The sequence below is a fragment of the Pomacea canaliculata genome, linkage group LG10 (assembly GCF_003073045.1).
Source record: "Pomacea canaliculata isolate SZHN2017 linkage group LG10, ASM307304v1, whole genome shotgun sequence".
In the NCBI taxonomy this organism is placed as follows: domain Eukaryota; kingdom Metazoa; phylum Mollusca; class Gastropoda; order Architaenioglossa; family Ampullariidae; genus Pomacea; species Pomacea canaliculata.
Window position 1 is genome coordinate 4,770,254 of NC_037599.1, and position 23,052 is coordinate 4,793,305.

General features: G+C 38.1%; 1 protein-coding gene across 1 annotated transcript in view; it reads right to left on the reverse strand.

Moving 5' to 3' along the window:
• Positions 1 to 1,127: 1,127 nt before the first annotated feature.
• LOC112573644 (nuclear pore complex protein Nup153-like) overlaps positions 1,128 to 23,052 on the reverse strand; it is a 29,015-nt gene continuing 7,090 nt past the window's right edge. The window contains exons 10-25 of the mRNA XM_025254205.1: positions 22,291 to 22,347; positions 21,349 to 21,411; positions 19,862 to 20,008; positions 19,408 to 19,545; positions 18,096 to 18,332; positions 17,751 to 17,973; positions 17,006 to 17,332; positions 15,608 to 15,769; positions 14,997 to 15,170; positions 12,562 to 12,705; positions 10,233 to 11,669; positions 8,150 to 8,293; positions 7,641 to 7,886; positions 7,171 to 7,259; positions 6,794 to 6,888; positions 1,128 to 5,097 (exon numbers count right to left, since the gene is read on the reverse strand). Of these exons, the coding sequence (XP_025109990.1) occupies positions 5,043 to 5,097; positions 6,794 to 6,888; positions 7,171 to 7,259; positions 7,641 to 7,886; positions 8,150 to 8,293; positions 10,233 to 11,669; positions 12,562 to 12,705; positions 14,997 to 15,170; positions 15,608 to 15,769; positions 17,006 to 17,332; positions 17,751 to 17,973; positions 18,096 to 18,332; positions 19,408 to 19,545; positions 19,862 to 20,008; positions 21,349 to 21,411; positions 22,291 to 22,347 (3,738 nt within the window). The 3' untranslated portion in view covers positions 1,128 to 5,042. The remainder of the gene's footprint in view (positions 5,098 to 6,793; positions 6,889 to 7,170; positions 7,260 to 7,640; positions 7,887 to 8,149; positions 8,294 to 10,232; positions 11,670 to 12,561; positions 12,706 to 14,996; positions 15,171 to 15,607; positions 15,770 to 17,005; positions 17,333 to 17,750; positions 17,974 to 18,095; positions 18,333 to 19,407; positions 19,546 to 19,861; positions 20,009 to 21,348; positions 21,412 to 22,290; positions 22,348 to 23,052) is intronic.

Consider the following 23,052-nt stretch of genomic DNA (forward strand, 5'->3'; position numbering starts at 1 on the left):
CAAGATATTTCTGACCGAAGAATACAGCTCACACCGGAAGGGAGCTATTATCAAGATGTCAGGTGACCGACAAAAGGTGCCACCTGGAGTTACAGAATCAAGTTATTTTTTCTGGGGCAGACAGCTTCATTGGCAACTAACATGTATTGACCGGATGAAGTAGGATAGACGCTTTGCACACACTTCTAATCTTCCTAAAGTAAATTCTACTTCAATTTCTTTTACAAATGTCGTTTTCCCTTGCTCAAGTATAATGTTTATTCCATCTGATGTTACAGTGCAGTTAAAATACACGAGGACAAATACAAAAGCACCTTACTGTTGGGCACACATGAATACAAGGTGATCAATAAAATCCATTTAAAATAGCATTGAACAATGTTCCTTATTGTTAACTGTAAAAATTGCTATCCAGTTTGTAAATGACCTAGCAGTTATTCTTATGGTTGATGGTGTGGCGTTTGGTACAACAGTGGATACACAGTCACCACCAGGGTGAGAATAGAGTGTACCAGGTTCACATCTAGACTGTGACACGCCTTTTTCTGCATGCTGCTGACTGTCTGATTTTCTCCACCCCCCTCTGTGTTTGAGCATGTATGATCAAGGTGTGAAGGAAAGTAAAGCCCTTTATCAATGTACTGTACTACTATTGTTACACTACCATTAGATACTATTTTCAGACATTTAACTCATAAAAAAGTTTGCCCACTGTTTACACAACTGCAATTGACTTGTTTCCATTACAATAATTTTGACACTAACATCTACTTCCCAAGACTTGATCAACAAACCTAATTTTCAGTACTACCACACTAAGCCCTCCACCAACATTGCAGGACAAGGTTCATTATACTACCTTACTGTTAGAGACACCAAGAGCACAAGAAATCTTCTCCAAAACTGAAGCAGGTGGAGTCCAGATTCAGTGATTAGATTCACAAGTTATACAATCCTATATCTTTGTGTGACAAGGACACATATTGTGATATTCATGTTCTGCACTTTCTCCACATTCAAGCACATCAATTGCATCGTTCACGTAATGTATAAGCCTACACATATACACAATGATACAGCAACTTACTGCACACCATATTACTGCAGACTTCAGGAACCCAACGACATTTAACTTGTGTACCAATTTATTTATGACAAATGTACCACAATCAAACTTCATTCACCAATAAAGAAAAAATAATTCAGTCAGCTGCAGAATTTCACAGCACCTGTTCCGCTCACTCAATTTTAACATTTAAGTCACTTTATCTGTATATTTCTCTCATTCTAAAATTACAGTTACAACAAATTCTCGTACGAAATAACAAGTCTCCTGTAGTTCCTATTCAAAAGCAGGCCAAAACGTTTTTAATGTGCTTTCAAATTGTTTCTCCAGGGCTGTTTGGCAAAAATGCCCTGGGAGGAGGAAGCCAAGTGACAAAATGATTGCAAACCTAAAGAAAAACACATTAGGAAAAACTGAAAACGGATCTCTATATATTTATATATATAAGATCTTTCGTGGATCTATAAACATTTCAGATCCGCTTTAACATTTCTATGCAAACAGCGCCTGGAGAAAACAGGGCTGATACAGCCCAAGCACCCATCAGGGTTTTTATTTTACGCTTGTGAAATTCTGCCATAGCTGTCACAAATATGACCGCATAAGCCAATCACATATCACAGTACTTAAGTCAATCAAGGTCTACACGAAAAGCCCTGGACACTGTGCGCTGGCTAATGGAGACATGAAGGGATGGTTGGGCGAAAGAACTTAAATCTTTTAAACGTTAGGCAAGCTTTAATCTGGACACTGAACAAGTTCTATCAAAAATGAACAGTCATCTAAAAGTCTTTATGATTTTTGTGGCAGATCGCAGAATAATCCCTTTCACACTGTCTCACATACATTTACTCACAACTGCTGCTACATGTGCTTCTAAACTGGCACTAACAATGCGTAGCAAAGAAGGCATTTGCTAGTCCATCTTCTTCAGGACAGATGTGGCACAACTAGTACAATGTCTAGGCTACTAACCTGCTAGCTTTTCCTTTTTTGTGACAGAAAGTTCAGTTACAGACAAGGCTTAAATCAAATTTACCAATGGAAAATTCTAGATGGAAAAAGATACTGCTGGTTGAATGAACCATCTTAGATAATAATCCTGTAGATGGAATGTTAACACACCATGGTCAAAAATGCTGGTGGTTTGCATCTGTAGTTAAGCAAGCAATCAAATGTGACGGGTGTAAAATATCAACATCCAACCCCCTTTCAAAAAAAAAAAAAAAAAAAAAATAATGAGGGCTTATAGCCATGATACTAGCGAAGTACCCTTATATACAAGCCTACAACTATAGGTTTCTTTACAACCCCTTCAAAACCAAATCTTTAGCAACGTGCAGCAACAGCATACTGAATATCACACTTTCCAACATTTTCACACAACCTCAGCTGAGGCACAACTTCATCCCTGACAAGTCTAGAGGTAAAAAATATGGGTATAAGTATTACAGGAGCAAAAGCCATGTTCGTAATTGAGGAATGCGATTATGTAGGAAAAGCAAAGCTGTTGCCTACCTCAGGGGAAAAAGTCGTCATCATTTCTATCAGGACAAACTGTAAACGTATACAAATTACAAAACATTCAGTTTTATAATGACTCAAACAGTATCAACTTACTTTGCCTCTCCCAGATGTGTATGTACATACCTTCAAACAATTTAGTAGCTTTCAGCGAATAAGGGAAATAAAAAAAAAAGGGTGGGTGGGAATCAAAAAGCCTAATGTTAAAACCACAAATGTATTTCTTTTTAAAAAAATACCTCTCCTGTGCCCACAATTAAAAAAATAGAGCATTACGTACTGCATTTTGACATCTGTGCTTTTAACAATTAGTGCTGTAACAGTATGTTTGAAGCAGGAGGGGGTGAGGGGGGGAAATAAACATTTCTACAATTTCTACTGATCATTAAGAGATCATGGTGCTTGCCCTTTCAATTAGTTCTTTTTCAACCATGAGCAAATGTCATGCACACAAATACACATGCAATGAAACTGAAAGCAACAAAATAAGCTTTGAAGGGGAACTAAAAAAAATCTGAGCACTTTCAACATATTTTAAAATTACAGTTTCATTTCGGTCTTAAGAGAAGTGAAGGGACACAACGCACAATGTACTTATTTAAATAATACCATTGTCTTTTCACGTATAGTCTTTAACAACCACCCTTTCAAAGTACACATCACTACATGAAAAAGTTTATATACATGTCAACTCTTGATTTACATAGCGGATGTTAAAAGATGTTAATCAAAATTATGGTTGTTTCTATCCCAAGAAATATTTTTTCACTTGGCTTTTAGCAGAACTGGGTAAGGACTGTCCCATTAATCAAGGCTTCAGTCTATCCAGAGAAAGGAAATGTACAACTTCAAAGGTTAAAATGCCAATGCACATGACCAATGTCCTTCCTTTAAAATATAATAGCAAATTACGTATCCCTAAATGTTACAATGTGAGGAAATGGTTGTCAAAAGACTAGCAGTTTTTATGTTAATTCTGACCTGTAGCAGCAAGCGTTTAAACAGTGGTATTTACAGGTGTGCCATCACTTTGTTTTCTTAAGTGCAAAGAGCTTCTCTCAGTTCGCTGGGAGTAGACATCAAACTAGAAAAGGTAGGTTTACAGACCACAAATTATTGCAGGGTTTAGCATTTCATATGCTTGCAGTCTGAGTCTACAGTATGCTAGGTGGACATGACCACGCATAACTGATGCACAATACTGCTTTGCCCCACAATGACCTCATTGCAGATGTGAAGTTTTTAACAAAAAGTAAAGCAATCTGATGGAGCCATATTTTTACTTTTTGTCTTAAAAAAAAAAGCATGAGCATATTATTTGTGTTGTTGGCAGTCTCACTCTGAACAGGCTTGCTTCACTGTTAACTATGCACACTTGTGCCTTAGCATGAATCATCCAAGACTGTCCTGCTCCTAAGCATTATCTTCGAATCATTTTGACTGTATAAAACAGGTAGAAAGAATGGACATGAAATAGGCTGGATGGAACCTAAAATTTCTTTCTCAATATTAAAAAACGTTGGCTGTTATACCTTTTTTTCATGATGCTGCAGACTTGCCACATTTAACAAATGGCCAGTTGTGTCCACTGACCCCTCAGTATGAAATTTGAATTTGTGTGACTACACCAAGATTCTTTTGAAATAAGCCAGTTTAATTTATAATAATATTAATGCCAAAGGATCTGTTCAAACTGTCAGACAGAAGCCTTTGAAGAGTGCAGTTTTCACTTTGGTTTTTTTAAAAAAAAAGACCTTTGCTGTGACATCATTAAAGAAGAATTTCTAATTAGGCAGCATCCAGTGAATCATTAACAAACACCAGATGCTGTTTCATTTGCTATAGCTTTCAGTGATAGTAATTAAAAGATCACTTAGGTACTTAAAAAAATTCATAATGCGGTTCATAAGTTCAAACTTGACTTAACCCATCTTATACTAGAGCAGAACACTCCCATGATTTTCTAGCCACTATGCACTAAGAATGCCAGCTATTAAAATAATTAAATAAAGCAATTTGTAGCTTTTCGAAGTGAAACTTCACAGAGGACATGATAAATAATAACACTGTATTCAGCTGACACATATAGCAAATGACCAACTTATTAACCTGTAACTTCAGCAATTTTTAGAGAATGTTTCTTTTCTGCAGATTTCATAGATTTATAGTGGGAAGAGATAAGTGGGGAAAATGAGTGACATAGCAGAGTACAACAATTTGAGCCTTTCTCCATTATACCTTACTTGTAAGTCAAAACAAAATGCAAAAACCTGGTTAATTCAAGGTTCAACAAAATTTATATCCAGGGATGTTCTACTTTTCAGAGCACATGTTTTGGCCAGCAACTGCGTAGATACTAAAGTAATTTTCGATGCTGAAGGCTCATCTATTCTTTGATGCTGAATCCACTTGTGAAAGTTTTTGACATAAAACTGGAACAAATCATCTCCGCCTACTTTCGTGTTCGCCGATGTGCTCTTTTAATCGTCCTTTGTGGACCTCCAGCCCTGCAGAGGAAAAAGATGTCAATTTATCAGTGATAATGCTGACAAAACTCAAATAGGAAGAATGATCATACATGTTAACATGCATTCATGGTTGAGCACATGCGAAAAACCACATAGATACATCAATACAGATATTTTAAGAAGTGTTCTCCTTGATAAATATGAGTTTTTAATTCCCCATGTAATAATGCAGTGAATAAAAAGATGCTGTTTACAAATGTCCTGAAGAATACAAAAGTTTTATGCAGTAGCCTAAGCTATGATATCAAGTGAATTAAAACAATGTCTACTCTGCATATTCTAGGTATCAGCACACAAAATAATTTTTAATGTGTAATTTTTTTATGTTGACATAAAAGTATAAGAAAATATAAGATAAGGTTGAATCTCTTTATCAATTAGTTTTGGAGGTATTACTGTTAAAAGTTTGTGATTTGCATCACAGCTATAACTACTTTATTTTGGACCAAGTTTGAAGCTCTCATAAACTGCATCATGAAATATTTCAGTCCCCACCATATTCAAGCACTCCATTTCGAGGACTGTTCCCAAATGAAGCAAAATCATATTCACTTTAAAGTAACTTTTATATGCTACACTATTTCTACAAACATGCAAGACCTCTTTTGTAAGATATGAAATGAAATATTACAAGATCATCACTCTTTTTAGGTGGAAAAATCAGAAGTCGAAGGGTAATGAACTTAAGACAACTGTAATTTATGATTTTCTGGACAGATTTGGTTCAAATTTTAAACATTAATTAAAAAAGCCTACACGTATCTTTAAAATCTGTATTTAAAACATCAATAATCTTACATAAAAAAGTAAACTTTAAATAGCATCTTTTGGGTGTGGGTTTAAGTTATGTCGCTTCAAAATTGTTGGATATTCTGTATCTTTTATTATGCTTTAAAACAGGGATGCCCAACCTACGGCCCACGGGCCATATCCGGCCCTCGAAACTTCTGCCCACAGTGCAGGAAATCGGCATGTTAGTAATAAAAAAAAGACCCTACGTAGGGGCGTCAGTCAATCTTTTTTTTCGATGGACGAACATTTCGATTCAGTGCTCCGACTTAGTGTCTCTACGATGCAGCGGACATTCAGAAGCTGGTTTTGAGTAAACAATTTCAAATATCCCACTAATTACTACATAATTAATGGTAAGTACAACTTGTTTCTAATAAAAATGGTACTGGTCTATTTTTTCCTCTTTTTTTTTTTTTGTATTTTTGCGGTGAAGCGGCCGGTGACACGCATGTCGGAAATGTGTATGGCCTGCAGGCAGAAAAAGGTCGGGCATCTCTGCTTTAAAACTATAAAATTTTAATTAGAAAACAACAATCTTTGCTGATTTCATTATATATACATTGATAATGATAAAAATGCTTTTGAATGATAGCACAAGTAGCAATCAAATTATCAAACATGTTACATGGTACACAGAAAATAGCCCCTTGCTGCAGCTAATTTTCATGACGGGTACCATTTATTCTGACAAAATACATAATCCTTTGGTCACACACAACAAAGCTTGGGAACATGTGTGCCAGTTCCTACACTGAACAATAAAGCTAAAGAGCATAAAAGGCTTGCTTATTAATACCAGAACACATGCTGTAAAGCAGAATTCTGATTATTTAATAGTTTAATTAATAATTTAATAATAATAGTTTAATTTTATGAGACTTACCCAAATGATGGCTGGCCATTTCCAGGTTGACTGTTTTGCCCAAACACAAACACTGCAGGGGAAGACAGAGTGGACGCTGTCCCTGACTCAGCAGCCTGTTAATTAAATAGTTATACCTTAGGAAGGCACAGGTTAAGGGTATCCAAATCATGCACATAAGTATTATATTTGTAACACTTATGTATGGTATGCATGCTATAAAAAACAACTGTACTTAACCTATATGTTAACAGTATCATCCAGGACAAGTGGCTCAACAATGATTTTTTTTTACAAAACATAAGTCACAATAATTCTTTCCATCCACTGCCTTCCCCACTATCACACCCTCACGCACACACATATATCCATGCCAAGTAAGAACCATGGTAGCATACCCCAAACTGAAAAACAGCAGCAGATGGAGTGCTGCTATTGGCTCCAAAGTTAAACAATGATGGGGCACCCACAGGGTTAAAAGAAAAGCCTGTTTTAAAGAATCTCTTTGTAAAGCCAAATATCAATGAAAACCAAATCAATCTTAGTAATAAAATAAAACCAATCTTAGAATCTGATGTATGTTATTATCTCTTGAACTGTTAGCATATAACCAATGCAAACAATGTAGTCAACAATCAGTATCTTTTATAACAATGATATCTCTCCAACAAAACGTTCTAAGAAGCACAGGCCTCTTACAGCAAACAATTCTCATAGCTAAATTTAGATCTCTAGAAAGTTATAGATTGGTAATTAATTTCATGCTTGATTCAGGTTAGTTTTTAAAGCACTTTACTCCCGATGCATATTAAGGTGTAAGGATTTTAACTGTTTAGGCACAACCGTGACACTGTCTGCAATTACTTACTTTTGGTTTTATCTCCACTAATTGATGAAGCAGCACCTGCACTATTTTGCAAGGTGGCATTAGCAGCATTAAAAGCGAACTGTCCTGTGGCAACATTTCCAGAGCCTACACTACCAGCTGCCAGGCCAGCACCAAAGACAGGACCTGTGCTACCTGAAGCATTTCCATGACTGGTGTTGAATGAGAAGCTACCATCCCGAGCAGCAGTGTTGAACTGAAAACCTGCGCCAAACAATGAAGGCTTATCTGGGAAAAAAAAAAGAAAATTGATCATATGTGCATGGAATGGTTGGTTGTCAATCTCTAAAAAAGGTTAAAATTTCTGCCCATTCATCTTCTTTGTAGACTGATACTAACAACTAATGGACTTTAACCAAAAAGTAAGGAAGGGAAAGACAAAACATAAAATTAAACAACTAGAAAGTGTTTAGCACACCACAAAATGTATTTTTATTTATCGAGATTATGTTATAAGCTTATTATCTTAAAATTCAAATTTGGTAATTTACCTTCTGAGGACTGTCCAAAATTGAAGACGTTTGAAGTGCTGCTCGCTGTTGTTGGGTTTGCATTGTTTTGCTTAAAAGGTTCCACAGCACCGCTAGGCCCAGTCGCAAAATCTAGCACTTTCTTTTTGTTGATAGGGCCCTCATCTGAACAATAAAATAACCAAGTCTTAAAAGCAACTAAACATGGTAAAATCTCCCTACTGAGACTTGCTAAAATCCATCAAAATCAGGTGGTAACAGAGAGGTTTAAGAAGGGAAATCAGTCTGCTTTTCTTTCATGAACCATGACTTAAAACATACATGTATATTAATTCAAGTTTTAATTAAATGGTGAAAATAATGCTCTTAAAAAACTGTATATCCTACTTTTCTTTGTGTTTAGTCATTATGCTTTCTTATTCTGCCACTGCTGTTCTTGATTGAAAATTTATAGAGAAATTATCTATGTAAGAGAATAGCTGTAACTTGTGTTGGTCATAAAATTCACCTAGGATGCAGACTGAGGATCTAACAACTTCTCAGTGAACTATCTACAAACTACTCTGTAGTACCTAGACAGTAATTTGCCAGTGTGGGAACATTATGAAAGTTCTAAAGTCAGTATGGACAAGTACACACATGCTAGCAATGCTGATACATCTAATTGCCCAGTGGACACTAATTACTAAACATCACCAAGGCAATGAGCTGTTGAAATAATTGTATATACAGTGGTACCTCAACATACGAGTGCCCTAACATACGAGTGTTTTGAGATACGAGCCGCCGAGCGAGCGATATTTTGCTTCGAGATGAGAGCAAGATTTGAGATACGAGGAATCGAACACTACACCGCTGCACACGACCCCAACAAGCGGGGCGGATGTTGGGGTCGTGTGCAGCGTCCAACAGTTTCTCCCACCTCAGACTAGACCTTGGTCTGTGTTGTGTGCTTGTTTCCCTCGTTTTTAAAGCATTTTTGATAAGTTGGGTTCGCGTTTTTTGTTTTTTACATTTACAAAACATTATCACATGTATTTTTATAACCATGGGTCCAAAGAAGAAATCTATTGAATTAAAGCGTGAAATCATAGAAAAACATGAGCAAGGTGTACGTGCGAGTAATTGACTTGGCGAGGATGTACGGGCGTAGCACACTAATGATATGTACTGTGCTTAAACAGAAGGAGTTGATAAAGGGTATAACGCAAAGCTAAGGGCGTTACAATAATTTCTAAGCTCCGGACCTCTCTCCATGAAAAGATGGACATTTTTTTTAAACGATCTGCAAGTGAAAATGAGCAAAGCGTGACGAAAAAAGCGAAGACCAGTGACGAAAATTAAGCGCTCCCGTAAGCACTTCACTTTTTCTTTTATTGTGTTTTTATAGAATATGTATTTGTTACAGTCAAATGCCAATGTAAAAAAAAATTTACTACTTTACTATACTGTAAATGGAACATTGGAGGCTGCAAATGACAGAGGAAAGGTGTGAGGTCGACTAGCGTATGTGGTTTTTCTTGAGAGCTTTGGACCAAAAAGGACTCCTGTCTCTGACCGCTATATATACTATACACAAGTTAAAGAAAACCATCCCAATTTCTCATGCGGCCCTTGGGAAAATTAATTGCCCACCCCTGCTTGGACTGACGGGTAACTTGAACAAATAAAGTCTTACTATGGGTAATACATTTTTCTTATTCAAAAACACTTAACAAAAACAACTGAGGTGGTGTTTTGGGAGCTGGAACGGAGTAATGGCATTTCAATTAATTTCAATGGGGAAAATTGCTTTGAGATACGAGCAATTTGACATACGAGCAAGGTTACGGAACGAATTAAACTCGTATGTCGAGGTACCACTGTATATGTAAATCAGTAAGACAAAATATTCACTTTAAAAGCCATTATTCTCAAGAAATCATTAGCAGTTCAACAGCATGATAGCACTGATATAACACAAAACTAACACTGCTCTTAACTCTAGAGTTTTCGCACTTAGTGCAGCAATGCAAAGAGCTACTGCAGAGACCAACACTCCAGCATTATGAAATGACAACATAATCAATTACCAAAAGATATCCAAGTTGAAATAGTCACTTACCTTTATCCAAACCTCTTTTAGAAGATTCTGTTTTTGACACAGCATTTGCGTCAAAGCCAAATCCCAATACAGGTTTAGATTGCACGACAGGATTCTCTCCTTTAGGCTGTGGTATTCCAAAAGTAAATCCTGATGCTGAACTGTGAGATGGCTGCCCAAATTTAAACCCTTCTGAGGTACCCCAGGCCTCGCCATTAACTGCAGGCTTGTTACCAGAAAAATCTACTTTGGGCATTTGTTGAGATGACACACCACTAGCAAGGCCTGAGGAATTGGTGACCTGTAAAGGTAATCCAAATGAGAATGAAGGAGTGGTGTTTGTGGAAGTAGAGCTGGGACCTAACACAAACCCTGAGGGAATCGATGAGAATGTCAGCCCTGAAGGTTCCTTACTATCACTGGCTGGGGCGGATGGTGCAGTAAACTGATCCAATTCAGAGGCAGCGCCATTGTTTGAGTCTGCAGGCTGCTGAACCCCAAAGCCAGAGGTTGTTGCACTTTTGTTTTGATCAAAAAATCTATTATTTGCTGGTAAAGGATGTTCAGAAGCTTGTGTTCCTGTTTTGGCACCAAACCCAGATGAACCAGCCCCCTCTGTTTTCGTAGGCACACCAAAATGAAAACCAACATGAGATGTCACTGACTCTGCAGCAGCTGAAGATTGACCAGCACCTACAGCAAAACTGTTGGCAGGCTGCCCAAACAATGGTTTAAAGGAAGTGGTAGGTGAAGCCAGCACACTGTCCTCCTTCTTAGCACTATTAGAAAAATTAACTTTATCACCTTCAATTGAACCCTGGGCAGCAGTGGCACTGCTCAGTGATGTGGTCTGAGAATCAAGTGCAGACCCTCCTGCGCTTCCACTGAAGGCTGGGGATAAAAGAGAACAGGCAGCAGATGATCCTGAAGGAGCTGTAGAAGACTCAGTGCTTGAGACACAGAAGGTAAAGTTAACATTTGGTGGTGGCTGGGTGCCATTTGAAGCCTGTGCACGCACAGCAGGAGAAAACCCTCCAGCAAAGGATGTTGATGAGCCTGCATTGTTAGATGAATCGGTAAAGCTGACCTTTATGCCAGCTGTAGAGTCTTTGTCTGCAGATGGGGGTACACTGGTGTTGCTGCTCAACTTTAACCCTGTACCAAAAGGAACAGCTGTGCTTGCTGTGGCTGAAGTTACACCAAACTTAAATCCAGTTTTTGCTGTGGAAGAAGAGGTACCTGCAGCACCAAAACTGATGCCACTTTCTTGATTGGAGTTGCCTAAAGCTGTGAAGACAGAGCTGGTGCTAGCTGAGTCTTTATTGGTGGATCCCCCTGTCAAGAATGGTGACGAAGTGCTAGCTGCTGAAGTTCCAAAATCGAAGGTGATGCCTCCAGAAACTCCAATTGTTACACCTACACTACTCGATGTTGGTTGAGTGTTGCCAAATTTGATTCCTGCATGGGAAAGAAATGGTAGCAAAATACTGTAAGTCCTCCTTATTCATGTTTTTTTAACATACATTTTCTGGAATGAAATATGTTATGTAGTGAAAAATCATTCTTTAATCAATGAAATTTAAGAAAAATACAGCAAGGATAAACATTTTACCATATAACTAAATATTGACCATGGCAATGTTACATCAAAGGGATTTTCTTGAGGAAACTGCTATGATAAACTGTTCCAGAAAATATGCTTTCTGAAAATCTTGATTAGATTAACATTTGGCGGTGGCTGGGTGCCTACAAGTATATTTCATTTATAAAATAAGATACGAAAGAAGTTCCTAAAAACTGCCACATAAACTTCCTTAGAACTGCAAAAGCAGTGTGTTTGCCATTTTTGTTTTCAAGGTAAGCAACCTTAAAAACAGTTTATATACAAAATACATCAAAAGGTTCCCTACATAAATGTGCATGCTGTTCACAGTAGAATTGTGACAAGATTTTTGTAAGAGTGAGCTGGCTTTGAATTCATGAGGATGTCTGTAATGGGGGGGGGGGGGGGGAATATTCTAGCTAATAGAATGTCCAGCTGTTTTATTGTACTTGCATTCCAGTCTCAACACTTTAAAAAATAAACTTATATGGCCATAAATCTCGTATGTCAACAAAACTTAACTATACAAGACACAATTGCTGTCTGCAGCACACCTTTTGCTGCTATTCTTGTAGTCAGTAGTCTTTTGTGAATTGTTAAGCGCACATTAGAACCACCAGGAAAAATTTATCAGGGGACTATTCCTCAGAATTGAAGCAATTTTTTATTGCATAAAATTCATTTACTGCACAAAGAAACCCTCCAACCTATTACTGAAGCTGCTAATAGAGAAAAACAGATACCTACCAGGTGAAGATGTGCCAAGTCGAGAAGACTCACATGCTATGCATTGATTACTGCTTCCTTTGTTTTGTACCGAGCAAATATCACACTCCCAACTGTCTGCAGGTTTGCGGAACTTGGCAAACAGATCTGTTTGGGAAGATGGGGCTGTGATGCACAGACAAGAAAGATAACTTACCAGAGGCTATGCAAATTATTACCCAAGGAAACCTAACAGCCATGGTTATGGCTATATTTGTACACAGCTAAAGTCAAAAGATAATGTTTCTTTTAAGGTGTGTGCTAATTATCAATTAAGGAGTAAAATTCACCATGTGAAATTCACCAGCTGTTCAAACTAGGATCAAAGAGGATACCAAGAGTGACCACTTAGGTGGGAAAGTGAAGCCGCACTGACCCAGATGTATCCACGGCCATGCACTCCTTCTAAGAGTATCAGCAAAGTTGATTCTCTTTGATATCAGCATTCGAAAAGTATGAAAGTGTGCATCTGACTGTGTGTGTCTGTTACCAGTCCACGATCATCAGAACAAAGGCGCGGCATGCCTGAATCTAGCAACATTTACTCGTTTGAAGGGGGCATGGCCTGACTTCAAGCTCTCATATAAAAGCAGTCCTTCTTGGTATCCTCTTTGCTATGATAGAAGATTTGGTATTGAAATTTTTGCACACATTTGTGACATGTTTGACAATGTTCATATTAAAAATGCATTTTCTGAACTGTTAAATAAGCATATTGGTAAAGGTATGCTTTGCATCCCCTCCTTTTCTTTTAGAGGAGGAAGTTGGATTCTCATGCACAGAGTTAAGCGTATTGTGAAACCCAAATGTTTAATTGATGTCACGGTTTCTAAGACATTGCCTACCACAACAAATCTACCAAGAGAGGAGTAAGCAACAAGCTTAACTTTCAGTTTCTGGAGTTCCTTGAGCAACATAGAGGAAAAGAAAACCTTATCATCACTGGTGAATAAAGCTCTATTACGACAGTGGAGACTGAGACCAGAACAAACAGGGTTTAGTCAAGATAGGTCATGTACTGACCACATCGCTGATCTCCCAATCATCACTGAGCACTCCATCCAATAGCAATACCCCTTTATATAACCTTTGTGGACTGGGACATCATCTAGAGCAGCGGTTCTCAACCTTTTACTTGTGACGCCCCCCTGACGAACAAAGGTACGTCTGTGCGCCCCCCTTAGCCACACAATGTAAGCTAATTTCACTAATACCGGTATAAGCAACTTTTTAAAAATGACCACCTTCGCGCCCCCCTTGTAAGCATGTCGCGCCCCCCTGGGGGGGCGCGCCCCACAGGTTGAGAACTGCTGATCTAGAGGCTGATGAACTACTATGGTATCCCCCCAAGCTCATAAACATTATCCACAAGTTGCATAAAGACATCCTGCCAAATTATCCACAAACACACCAGACATTTTGTAGTGAAGACTGATGTAAGACAGGGTTGCATATTATCATCAACAATCTTCCTGATGGCCACAGACTGGATTATGCACAGGACAACCCAAAACACACCACCAGTAATCCAGTGGACCTTCAGCAAACAGCTAGAGCAGGGGTGGGCAATTAATTTTCCCAAGGGGCCGCATGAGAAATTGGGATGGTTTTAGAGGGCCGGACTAATATAGTTAACTCAGTTTTACCCAATACTGTATATATAGTATATATACTGGCGGGCGGGCCGGTCAGAGACAGGAGGCGGGCCGCATCCGGCGGGCCGGCCTTTGCCCAGGTCTGAGCTAGAGGAACTGAATGACATTAGTCTCCTATCTCATCAGCAAAAAGCACAAACTGAACTGAGTAGGCTATCAGAGGAAGCGGAGAAGACTGGCCAACAAGTCAACAGAAAGAAGACTAAAGTGATGAGAATCAACAAAAAGACAGACACCTTCACATATCTGGAAGGCATCATCAATAAGGCCAAGGATGCTTTCAACAAGCTATGCCTGATCTGGAACTCCCTAGGAATATCCCTCCACAGCAAATTTGTACATTCAACACCAATGCAAAGGCAGTCCTGCTGTATGGTTCTGAAACCTGGAGAGTAACACTATCGACAAGAAGATCCAGGCCTTTACCAACCAACGGCTAAGCCACACTGTGCAAACCAGCCGACTCAGTGGCCAGACTGGAACCCTCAGGGAAAGAAGAGAGTTGGGAAGCCAAGGCAGACTTGAAGAAGATCAGTGGAGAGCAACGCAAAGGATGCCGAAACCACATGGGCCCAGCTGAGGACGGGAGGGAGTGACGCTGCTCAAAACCGGGTTTGTTTGAGGTGAACCGGTCCATGCTCCTCTAGGAGAAGCAAGGAATAAACTATACTATGATAATGGATGGAAGACTCCAAAGAACTTTAGAAAGAATTTATTCTCTTTGCTTCATGCACCCTCATCCACAGATCCCCAAAACCTTACCAGCAGATGGAGTTCCAGGTTTAGGGGTCTCACAGGCAACGCATTTAGTAGCCTCAGCCTTGTTTGACAGCATGCAGGCATCACATTCCCATGTACCAGGACTTGGTGCAAATTTGGCAAAAAGGCTGTCAGCATTTCCTGTTGGACCAGAGGATGATGCACTTGACTTTGATCCTGGTACAAGAAAGTTATACAGCATATACTAATCCAAGGCCTTTAGATATCAATGACTTAATGAATAATGTTAAAATGAATGAAAAAAGAAATAAGTACCATCGGTTATCTGTTTGACAGCATGACAAGGAATGCATTATATGCCACTCTCTAAGGAATATCATGTATACATAGGGGGTTTTACTTGGTCCACAAGGAATACAAAGTTGATACTTGACCATAGCTAAAACACACGGGTTGGAAATAAAACTCGTTTTATAATTCTATTCCTTTTTGTATCAGGACATTGGAAGCATATTGCTGTATAAGGCAACAACAGCCTCAGTATCCTGAATTTGATATATGCACAGTAAGTAAACCGGACTTAAACAGCAGTCTAGTCAGGTTGTTGCGTGTGCAACTTATTTTTGTTTTCAAGAAACAGGGACAACTTCTACCTGGTGCTAAATTGCTAATGCCAGCTTTAGCAGTGTCACATGCAGCACACTTGATGGCCTTGGAGTCATTCTGTATACAGCAGGTTTCACACTCCCATGATCCTGGTGGTGGTCTGAACTTTGCCATCAGGTCTTCACCATCCCCTGGTTGAGATCCCAAGTCTGCAAACCCGCACACATATAGATATTTGTAAATACATTTATAAAATGAAAAATATACCTGCTTCATTATAGCAGATCATTCATTCATCTATTTTTTGACTGGCACCAGCTGACCAACAGTTATGCTGGTCCACTGGTACAGGTCATCAGGGAAAACTTGATACATTCAGTAGGAGCAAGGTTCTCTACTTAGTCCTCTCAAGTGGTAGTGAGCAAGTCCTGTATGGAACGACCTTTATATCTACAAGCCAGTTATTCTACCTCAGCATTGCCCTTCCGCTTCCTCCATGGTACCTCAGTTCACATGGACAAACCTGACCAGCCTAACCGTTGCGAGAATAAGCCACTTTACAGAAGCTGCACTCCATACAAAGTAACTGATTTTTTGTTTCACATGAGAGAGAGGACCTTCCCTGGAATTTGATCTCGAATGCCTGGATTCTTTTCTCTGTATCATCAAGCAGAGTCAACGCCTGACATTTGTACAGAAGGACTAAAACCATGATAGACTTGCACAGTCTGTACTCGGTAGTCAACCAGATAGCCTACTGCACTGGACCCTGCCACGAGTGTCTGCCACAGAACTGCCATGTTTGGAAGAGGTAACTCGCAAGCTGCTCACAACCTTGAACTGTACTTCATTCATGTAGATCTTAGCTTTGTCTTTGCTGCTGACCATGATAGTCCTTACGTTTCTCAGTCATGATTAGTGGTTATATGGTTTAAAATACACAAAGTCCATTATCTCTATTTTCCTCGTGATCAATTTTATCAGCAACAAAAAGTCTTCCTCTCTCTAGAAACTTTAAACTTTTCCCTGAGTTTAAACACAGACAGTGACAACCAGCAGTGATGGAAAAGGGTAAGGAAGCTACAGGATCCTTTCTCATTTTTCTTTTCATTTCCCTCAAATATTAAAAAACATTTTAGTTAATATAAATTCTTAATAATTTTAATTTTTAATAATTTGAAGCAATCAAATAACTTTTAATGTAAAGGTTTCAAATAAAATGAGTGGTATCTTCTAGTGGATGAGGTTAAAGTTTTCTTTTTAAAATCAAGGGAACAATATAGCAAGAGTTAAATTTGTGCCCACTTCGTTTCTGTGGGTGCAGGGTCAGACGATCAAAATTTTTGCAGGCCACATATTAAACAATAATCTCTTTGTATATGCTATTTTAAGGCTAAGATGGCCTTTCACCATCTGATTACATGCTAAAATCATCAGATTTTCACCTTTCTTCTGTTCTGCTATCACAGTTTCTTGTTTCGATTTAGGAACAGCCTTGACACCAGAAGAAGCAGGTGATGCAGCAGCTGATGCTTCACTCTTACCACCCCGAAGAACATCCATGACACTGCCAGAAGACAGCTGTGAGGCTGGCTTGATGGGGCCACCAAAACCTGAAGCTGAAGCCATGGAACTGTTGCTGGTCCCACTGGCTCCTAGGATATCCATAACACTGCCTTGCTTTAGCTGAGAAGCTGCTTTAAAACTTCCAAACCCAGAGGAAGCGGCAGTTTCAAACATACCAGTAGCTGAGGCCATTTTAGGAACAGCATCTGGAAGCAAATATTCCAACACTGTGAAATAGCAATTTGTTGTGCTAAAATATAAAAAAAATTAAAAAATTTGTTTTATACATATGGATTTGTTTACATAGTAAAGGATTCAGCCAATGGGAGAAGTGGGCTCATATGGTAATAAGCAATATCAGGACATGATTTCAACTTCTTTCTGTGCATGGTGATGTTTATCACCCATTTCAAGGATGCAAGTGGTAATATTTGCCCAGCTTTGGAAAAAGAGAATCTTGCATTGTTTTACCCAATCACTGAAAAAAAAAAAACAATTCTGCACCTAACTGGTCCTTAAAAGTCCACTGGATTTCCCTAAGACACACCTTGCTGTGCTACCATATCAAATGTGGCATACATATTCACTCAGGCAACACATTAAGACAGACAACACTAAACTCACCAACAGAAAAACACTTTGTCTTTGGAGCAGTGTTGACGTTGCCAAAAGTAGGCATTGAGCCTGCAGATGAGGATGGAAAGTTCAGCTGCTTACCAACAGGTGACTTGTCCAGTGATGGTGGTAAACTCTGTGCCACCTTCAAAGGGTGCTGAACTGGAATCGCTGAAAGAGACCAAGCGTGCATTAGCACATTATTGCTTGTTTTATAAACCTGTCCTGAATACTGTTGCAGAAGCATTACATGTTCTGCCAGATATCTCAATGCTATCTCTTTATTTACAAACAAACGCTCATTTGTTCTCTCTAGGAAGACAATTCTTTAGGTTTCTTAAAGCTTCTACTCACCTCTGGGGTTGCTCCTGCTGGGCTTCCACCTGGTTCTGACTTCTGAATAGGGGATGAAAAGGTAAATTGTAGAGGTGGGCTCATAGCATTTGTCTTCTTTGCTGTGATGGACGTCGATGTTGAAGAAGACAGAATATTGGACGAAGCAGATGTGGAGTAAGGTGACCCAAAATTGAAAGATGGCATTGCTCCAACAGGTAAAGTGAAATCTGTCCGCAAAGCTGGAACTTCTGCTGGCTGTCAGAGATACAGTAAAATCTGGATACAGTCTGTAATTTCGAGCTCAATACCACAGAAGTTACTGAATCTGCATTTTTATAAACTAAAGAAAAGGATGATGTAAGAACTTCTAGATATCTCAAAAGGTCTAGGAAGATAAGCAACATGGTGTCTCCTCCTTTCCCCCACTCAGTAAACAGTCTTTTCCCCCCAAATACTAGTTTCAGCCAAAATAATTACATAAGGACATCCTTTTATCATCCTACGGTTTATCCATTTCTAAATAAAACTGCAAAATTGCTGCACAAGCCTATCTTGAGATTTTTGTTTTTTCATTCGAGAACTGACCATCTAAACAAGTGACCGGAGAAAATTAAGTTTCAAGTTTTAAGATGCAAAATGCCTGTTACTGTTTATAAGCTACAATAGGCATCTTACAATGTAGTTTGAATAAAACTGAATACAAATCTGGTATGCCAGGATCATAGGTTTTACACCATGAACATTTTTGTATCCCCTCTTATTTTTCTCTGCTTCTTGGTTTCAAGCATGGCCTCATTATTGTGTTAAGCACAGTTCCACTTAGATTCCATGCAAACTTTCTTATTTATTTTAAATTCTTGTTCATCAAAATATTAATGAGAAGTAGCAAGTAGCGAGTTAAGGGAGAGAATGCAGATTTAATGATGTGCGTCAGGCTTTGTGTGCTCATGCGTAACCAAGGCTAAAGTAAAAGCCTTTTCCATATCAGTGAGGCTATGAAAGAAAACTAGAGAGGGTTAGTGAGACAAAAAATTTAGGTTTTTTAGCATAAAAACAAGAGACAGGCACTTCATAAATCCATTTCTGTAATAATACCTTAGTTCAAATCAATACATTTTAAACTGATCAGTTTTTGAACTACTGGTTCACTGCTTGGTTGGTGAGGGGTGGCTTGAGAAAATAGGTTATGGATAACATAGTCAAATTTGAGCAAACATCAAATTTAGAAACTTTGATACACACACACATATATATCTAAGATTGAAGTGCTTTTGTTACAAATTATACATTTAATGTGCTTTATAAAAAGTAAAGGAAATTAACCACTAACCACATCATCATCTTTCTGGATTTTCTGGTGCATTTCATATGTTTTGGTACGTCTCATTTTTCTGCTGCCAGAGTCTGATGACAAGCCACCAAATATATCTTCACTGGTTTCAGTTTGCCTTGCCCTTTCTGATGCTTCCTACAAAATGCCAAAAACAGACACCTATATCTATTATAATAAGTAAAACAAAAATCCATTTACCACTGAAACTCAGCAGCAAACGGGACAATGCGAGCGCTAAACTGCTTTTAAGCTGTAAAAAAAACCAACCTGAATTTGAGTTTGAACTTCAACCTTTAAAAGCTAGGAAATCATTTTTATTTTGTTAAATAAAACCTATCATGTATTTTTGCAACTAATATGCAATATTTGAAGATCCATTGCTTTAAGTTCTGCAAATGTAGCAAACACATGTGAAATTTAGTTACAGCATTAAGTAAAACATTAACCGTACCTCTACACCATCTCCTTCACTTGTAGATACTGAACGCTCTGCCCTCCTGGTTAGCATAGAGCTGACAGTTGTTGCTTGGCGATTTTTAGCAATGCATGCCGATGTCAGTAATGACATTTTAGAAGTAGGGGGACCACGCAAAGGCAACTATAAAGTGGTGAAACAAAAAGAACATACTCTCATACCTCAAGAAAATTTAAAAATTACTTTAGTTAATAACTGTTTAAGGTCAGGAGGTTAATCCGGGACAATAGGTTTCACACTTACTGCCTTTTTTTGCTTAGGAACTGCTATCCTTTATGCCTTGCATTTTTCTAGTTTCTTGGTGTCAGGCATGGCCTCTGCCTCCCTACATTGGTTAAGGATGTTGACAACTTTATTGTTTCTAACTGCATAACTGAATTTTATAAAACTTCAAATCTATAACCGGCATTGATGCAATTGTCAGGTTCCATTTCTATGTCATCAGAAACAATTGGTTTTAGAACATTGGTGGACAAAGTCTTTGGGCCAGCATGTCTGCCAAAATGTAAAGTTTGTTTTCATAATTCTTATTTACCTAGGTTAACTTGAATCAAATTTATAAAATGCAACCTTAGAAATGTGAAATATGTCATAAATCTACTGTGTGCATTTGAGGGGATTGAAGGACTGGGGAAAAGCTCCCTAAATAGAATTTATATCAGATTGCTGAATTTCATTCTTGTAATTTGTATTGTTTTAAGAATTGTGAATCTTCAAATATAATAGATTGTTATTGGAATCTTATTTTACAATGTCAGGAACAGTCATCAGAACATCATCATGATGTCACCCAAATACTTTCCAACACTCATTTTATTTCACTATGCAGTCACTGCATTTTGATTTCTCTACTTCTGAAAATATTCATCCTATCAACATTTATTCTTTTGATTAATAAATTTGATGATGCTCATCAAACTAATCAATCACAACTTTGTCAGAATGAATCAATAAAATTTAACCCATTTTGCTGATGACAGAAGTGTTGACTGCTAGGGGTACAAACCAATCAGACCGTGCTATTCAAAATTCTTGACCAATAAGCAATGGACAATTCACAAAAAGTTGATCCAGGAAAAGGAAAAATGGATTTAAAACTGTTTACACCATAGGCATTTTACTAATATAGTGAGTTGGGGACAGGAGTGGGTGATGTGGAATGGGGGAAAAGAGAATGCCAATTACAATATACATCAGCAGCATGATCACTGTTTGCATAACCAAGGCTCAAACAAGACCCATTTATGGTACCAGCACAAGCCTTTGAAAGAAAATTGATGAGGATAGGTGAGAAATATAAATATGCCATCAAAACAATACATTTTACCAAAAACATGCATGAACCTTATGTGTAACATATTGAAGTCTTAAAATTTCATCTCATCACCCCAAAACCCCTTTCAATCTGCTCCTCACCTTAAACTAAGGTTGCCTCAGCAAAAACATTAAGCTAATACATTTACCTCAAGTGAGCGAGAAGGCAAATTTGTTGACAGTAACCTGGGGGTCTTCCTGTATGCCGAGGGCTAGGGAAGACAAGAGTCATGATTGAACACAATCACCATCACGTGGTTTAGCTCTTGATAACTTATAAAATTAACTGGCATAAAATTATTCTTCCATCAAGGAATCTGATTAATCAGAAAAAATATTTCCACGGAGATTAATACTCTTTATTTCAACTCCTGTTTGTGTCAAAGTGGCTGACAAACGAGGAAGAGCTGTTTACCTTAAAATAGGTAAACAGAAAAGAAAGACAGTTCTATAAATACATTTTCTCTTTAAGTAAAATATTTTGAGACTGCTAGCTCTTTTATTAGATGAGCTTTGTTCATCAACAACAGAGTTTTTGCACATCAAGCTGTACAGCAATGTGAGTTGTAGTAATGTTTCTGTGTTTGTGACCTTAAACTGAAACTCTCCTTTCCTGGTTTGTTTTAAGGACAATTCTTATACAAAGACAGTGATAGATAAATATTTAATGGCATCTTTTTGTATTGTCTTTTCTTGCAGTGCGACACCTTGGCTGAGCTTGTGCAAAGTTGCAGCAGGAAGTGATGGAGCACACTTTTTCTAACGAGTATACACTAACAATATTCTTCTATTTTGAAACTCCCGTCATTAAGTGACTACACAAAGAAGATAACAGTAGATTTGCTTCATATTTTATTTTCACATTAAATGCTCAAAATCATCAAAACTTGCCAAGAAAAGTATGTTACAAACTAAACTCATTTTGCTACTATGCCTCTTATCTTTTTAATAGTGGGGATAAACAACTCTGATGATGGCATCCAAAGTAAAGACCCCATTAGTCGCCAAATCTAGAAACTATGGCTTGGGTGCTTAATGTCTTTATAAGAAAAAGTTTGGTACTGTTTCATACAAACAGTGATAATGCTTACCGTAAACGACAACAAAGAATCTGATTCTACTACGTTGCTTCCAGTTTTCTTAGCACTCTGAAAAGAAGAAAAGTTTATGTAACAATTCATTTTAAAATATGTATACAGTAAGTCAAACCCTTGCCCTGGTTGCCAACAAGAGAAAGAAAAAAAAAAGACTGTCTCATTCATTCGGCCACACACCTCTGGCCAACGAACAAAGGTTGGTGGGGGTTGGGTTGTCTTACTCAAACCAAATGTAATGAACAGAATTTGTGCAGACTGGCAAGTACATACAATATTCCTAACAAACAAAATGAAGAATGCTATCTAGTCAATTGTCTAGAAAGCACATCATTGTCATCCCCCTAAAGTTCCAGAAAGATGGTGCTTCCCAGAAATCTTTGAAAGAAAATAAGAAACTACCGAGGCACAAAAATCATACATCTTTAATCTATGTGACTGCAGAGGTAATTTATAAAATAATACTACGATACAGAAGAATAGAATATGAGCAGCTGCTCAAAATTATGGTGTGCTCAACGAGGTTTATTTCAATTCAATGAATAGGTTATGCTCTCCAAAACCATCTGTTCCCGAGGGTTCAGTTCCGTGTGAAGTTTGTGTCGTTAATAAAGCTTTTGAACTAATTTTCTTAATGAAAGAATGATATGCTGATGTTCATCCCATCACCCTGCAACTTTGGCTAAAAAATATGAGAACAGAATGTTTCCTACTGAAGCTGCTTCTTCAGTAGATGCTCACAAAAATTGAGGCAATATG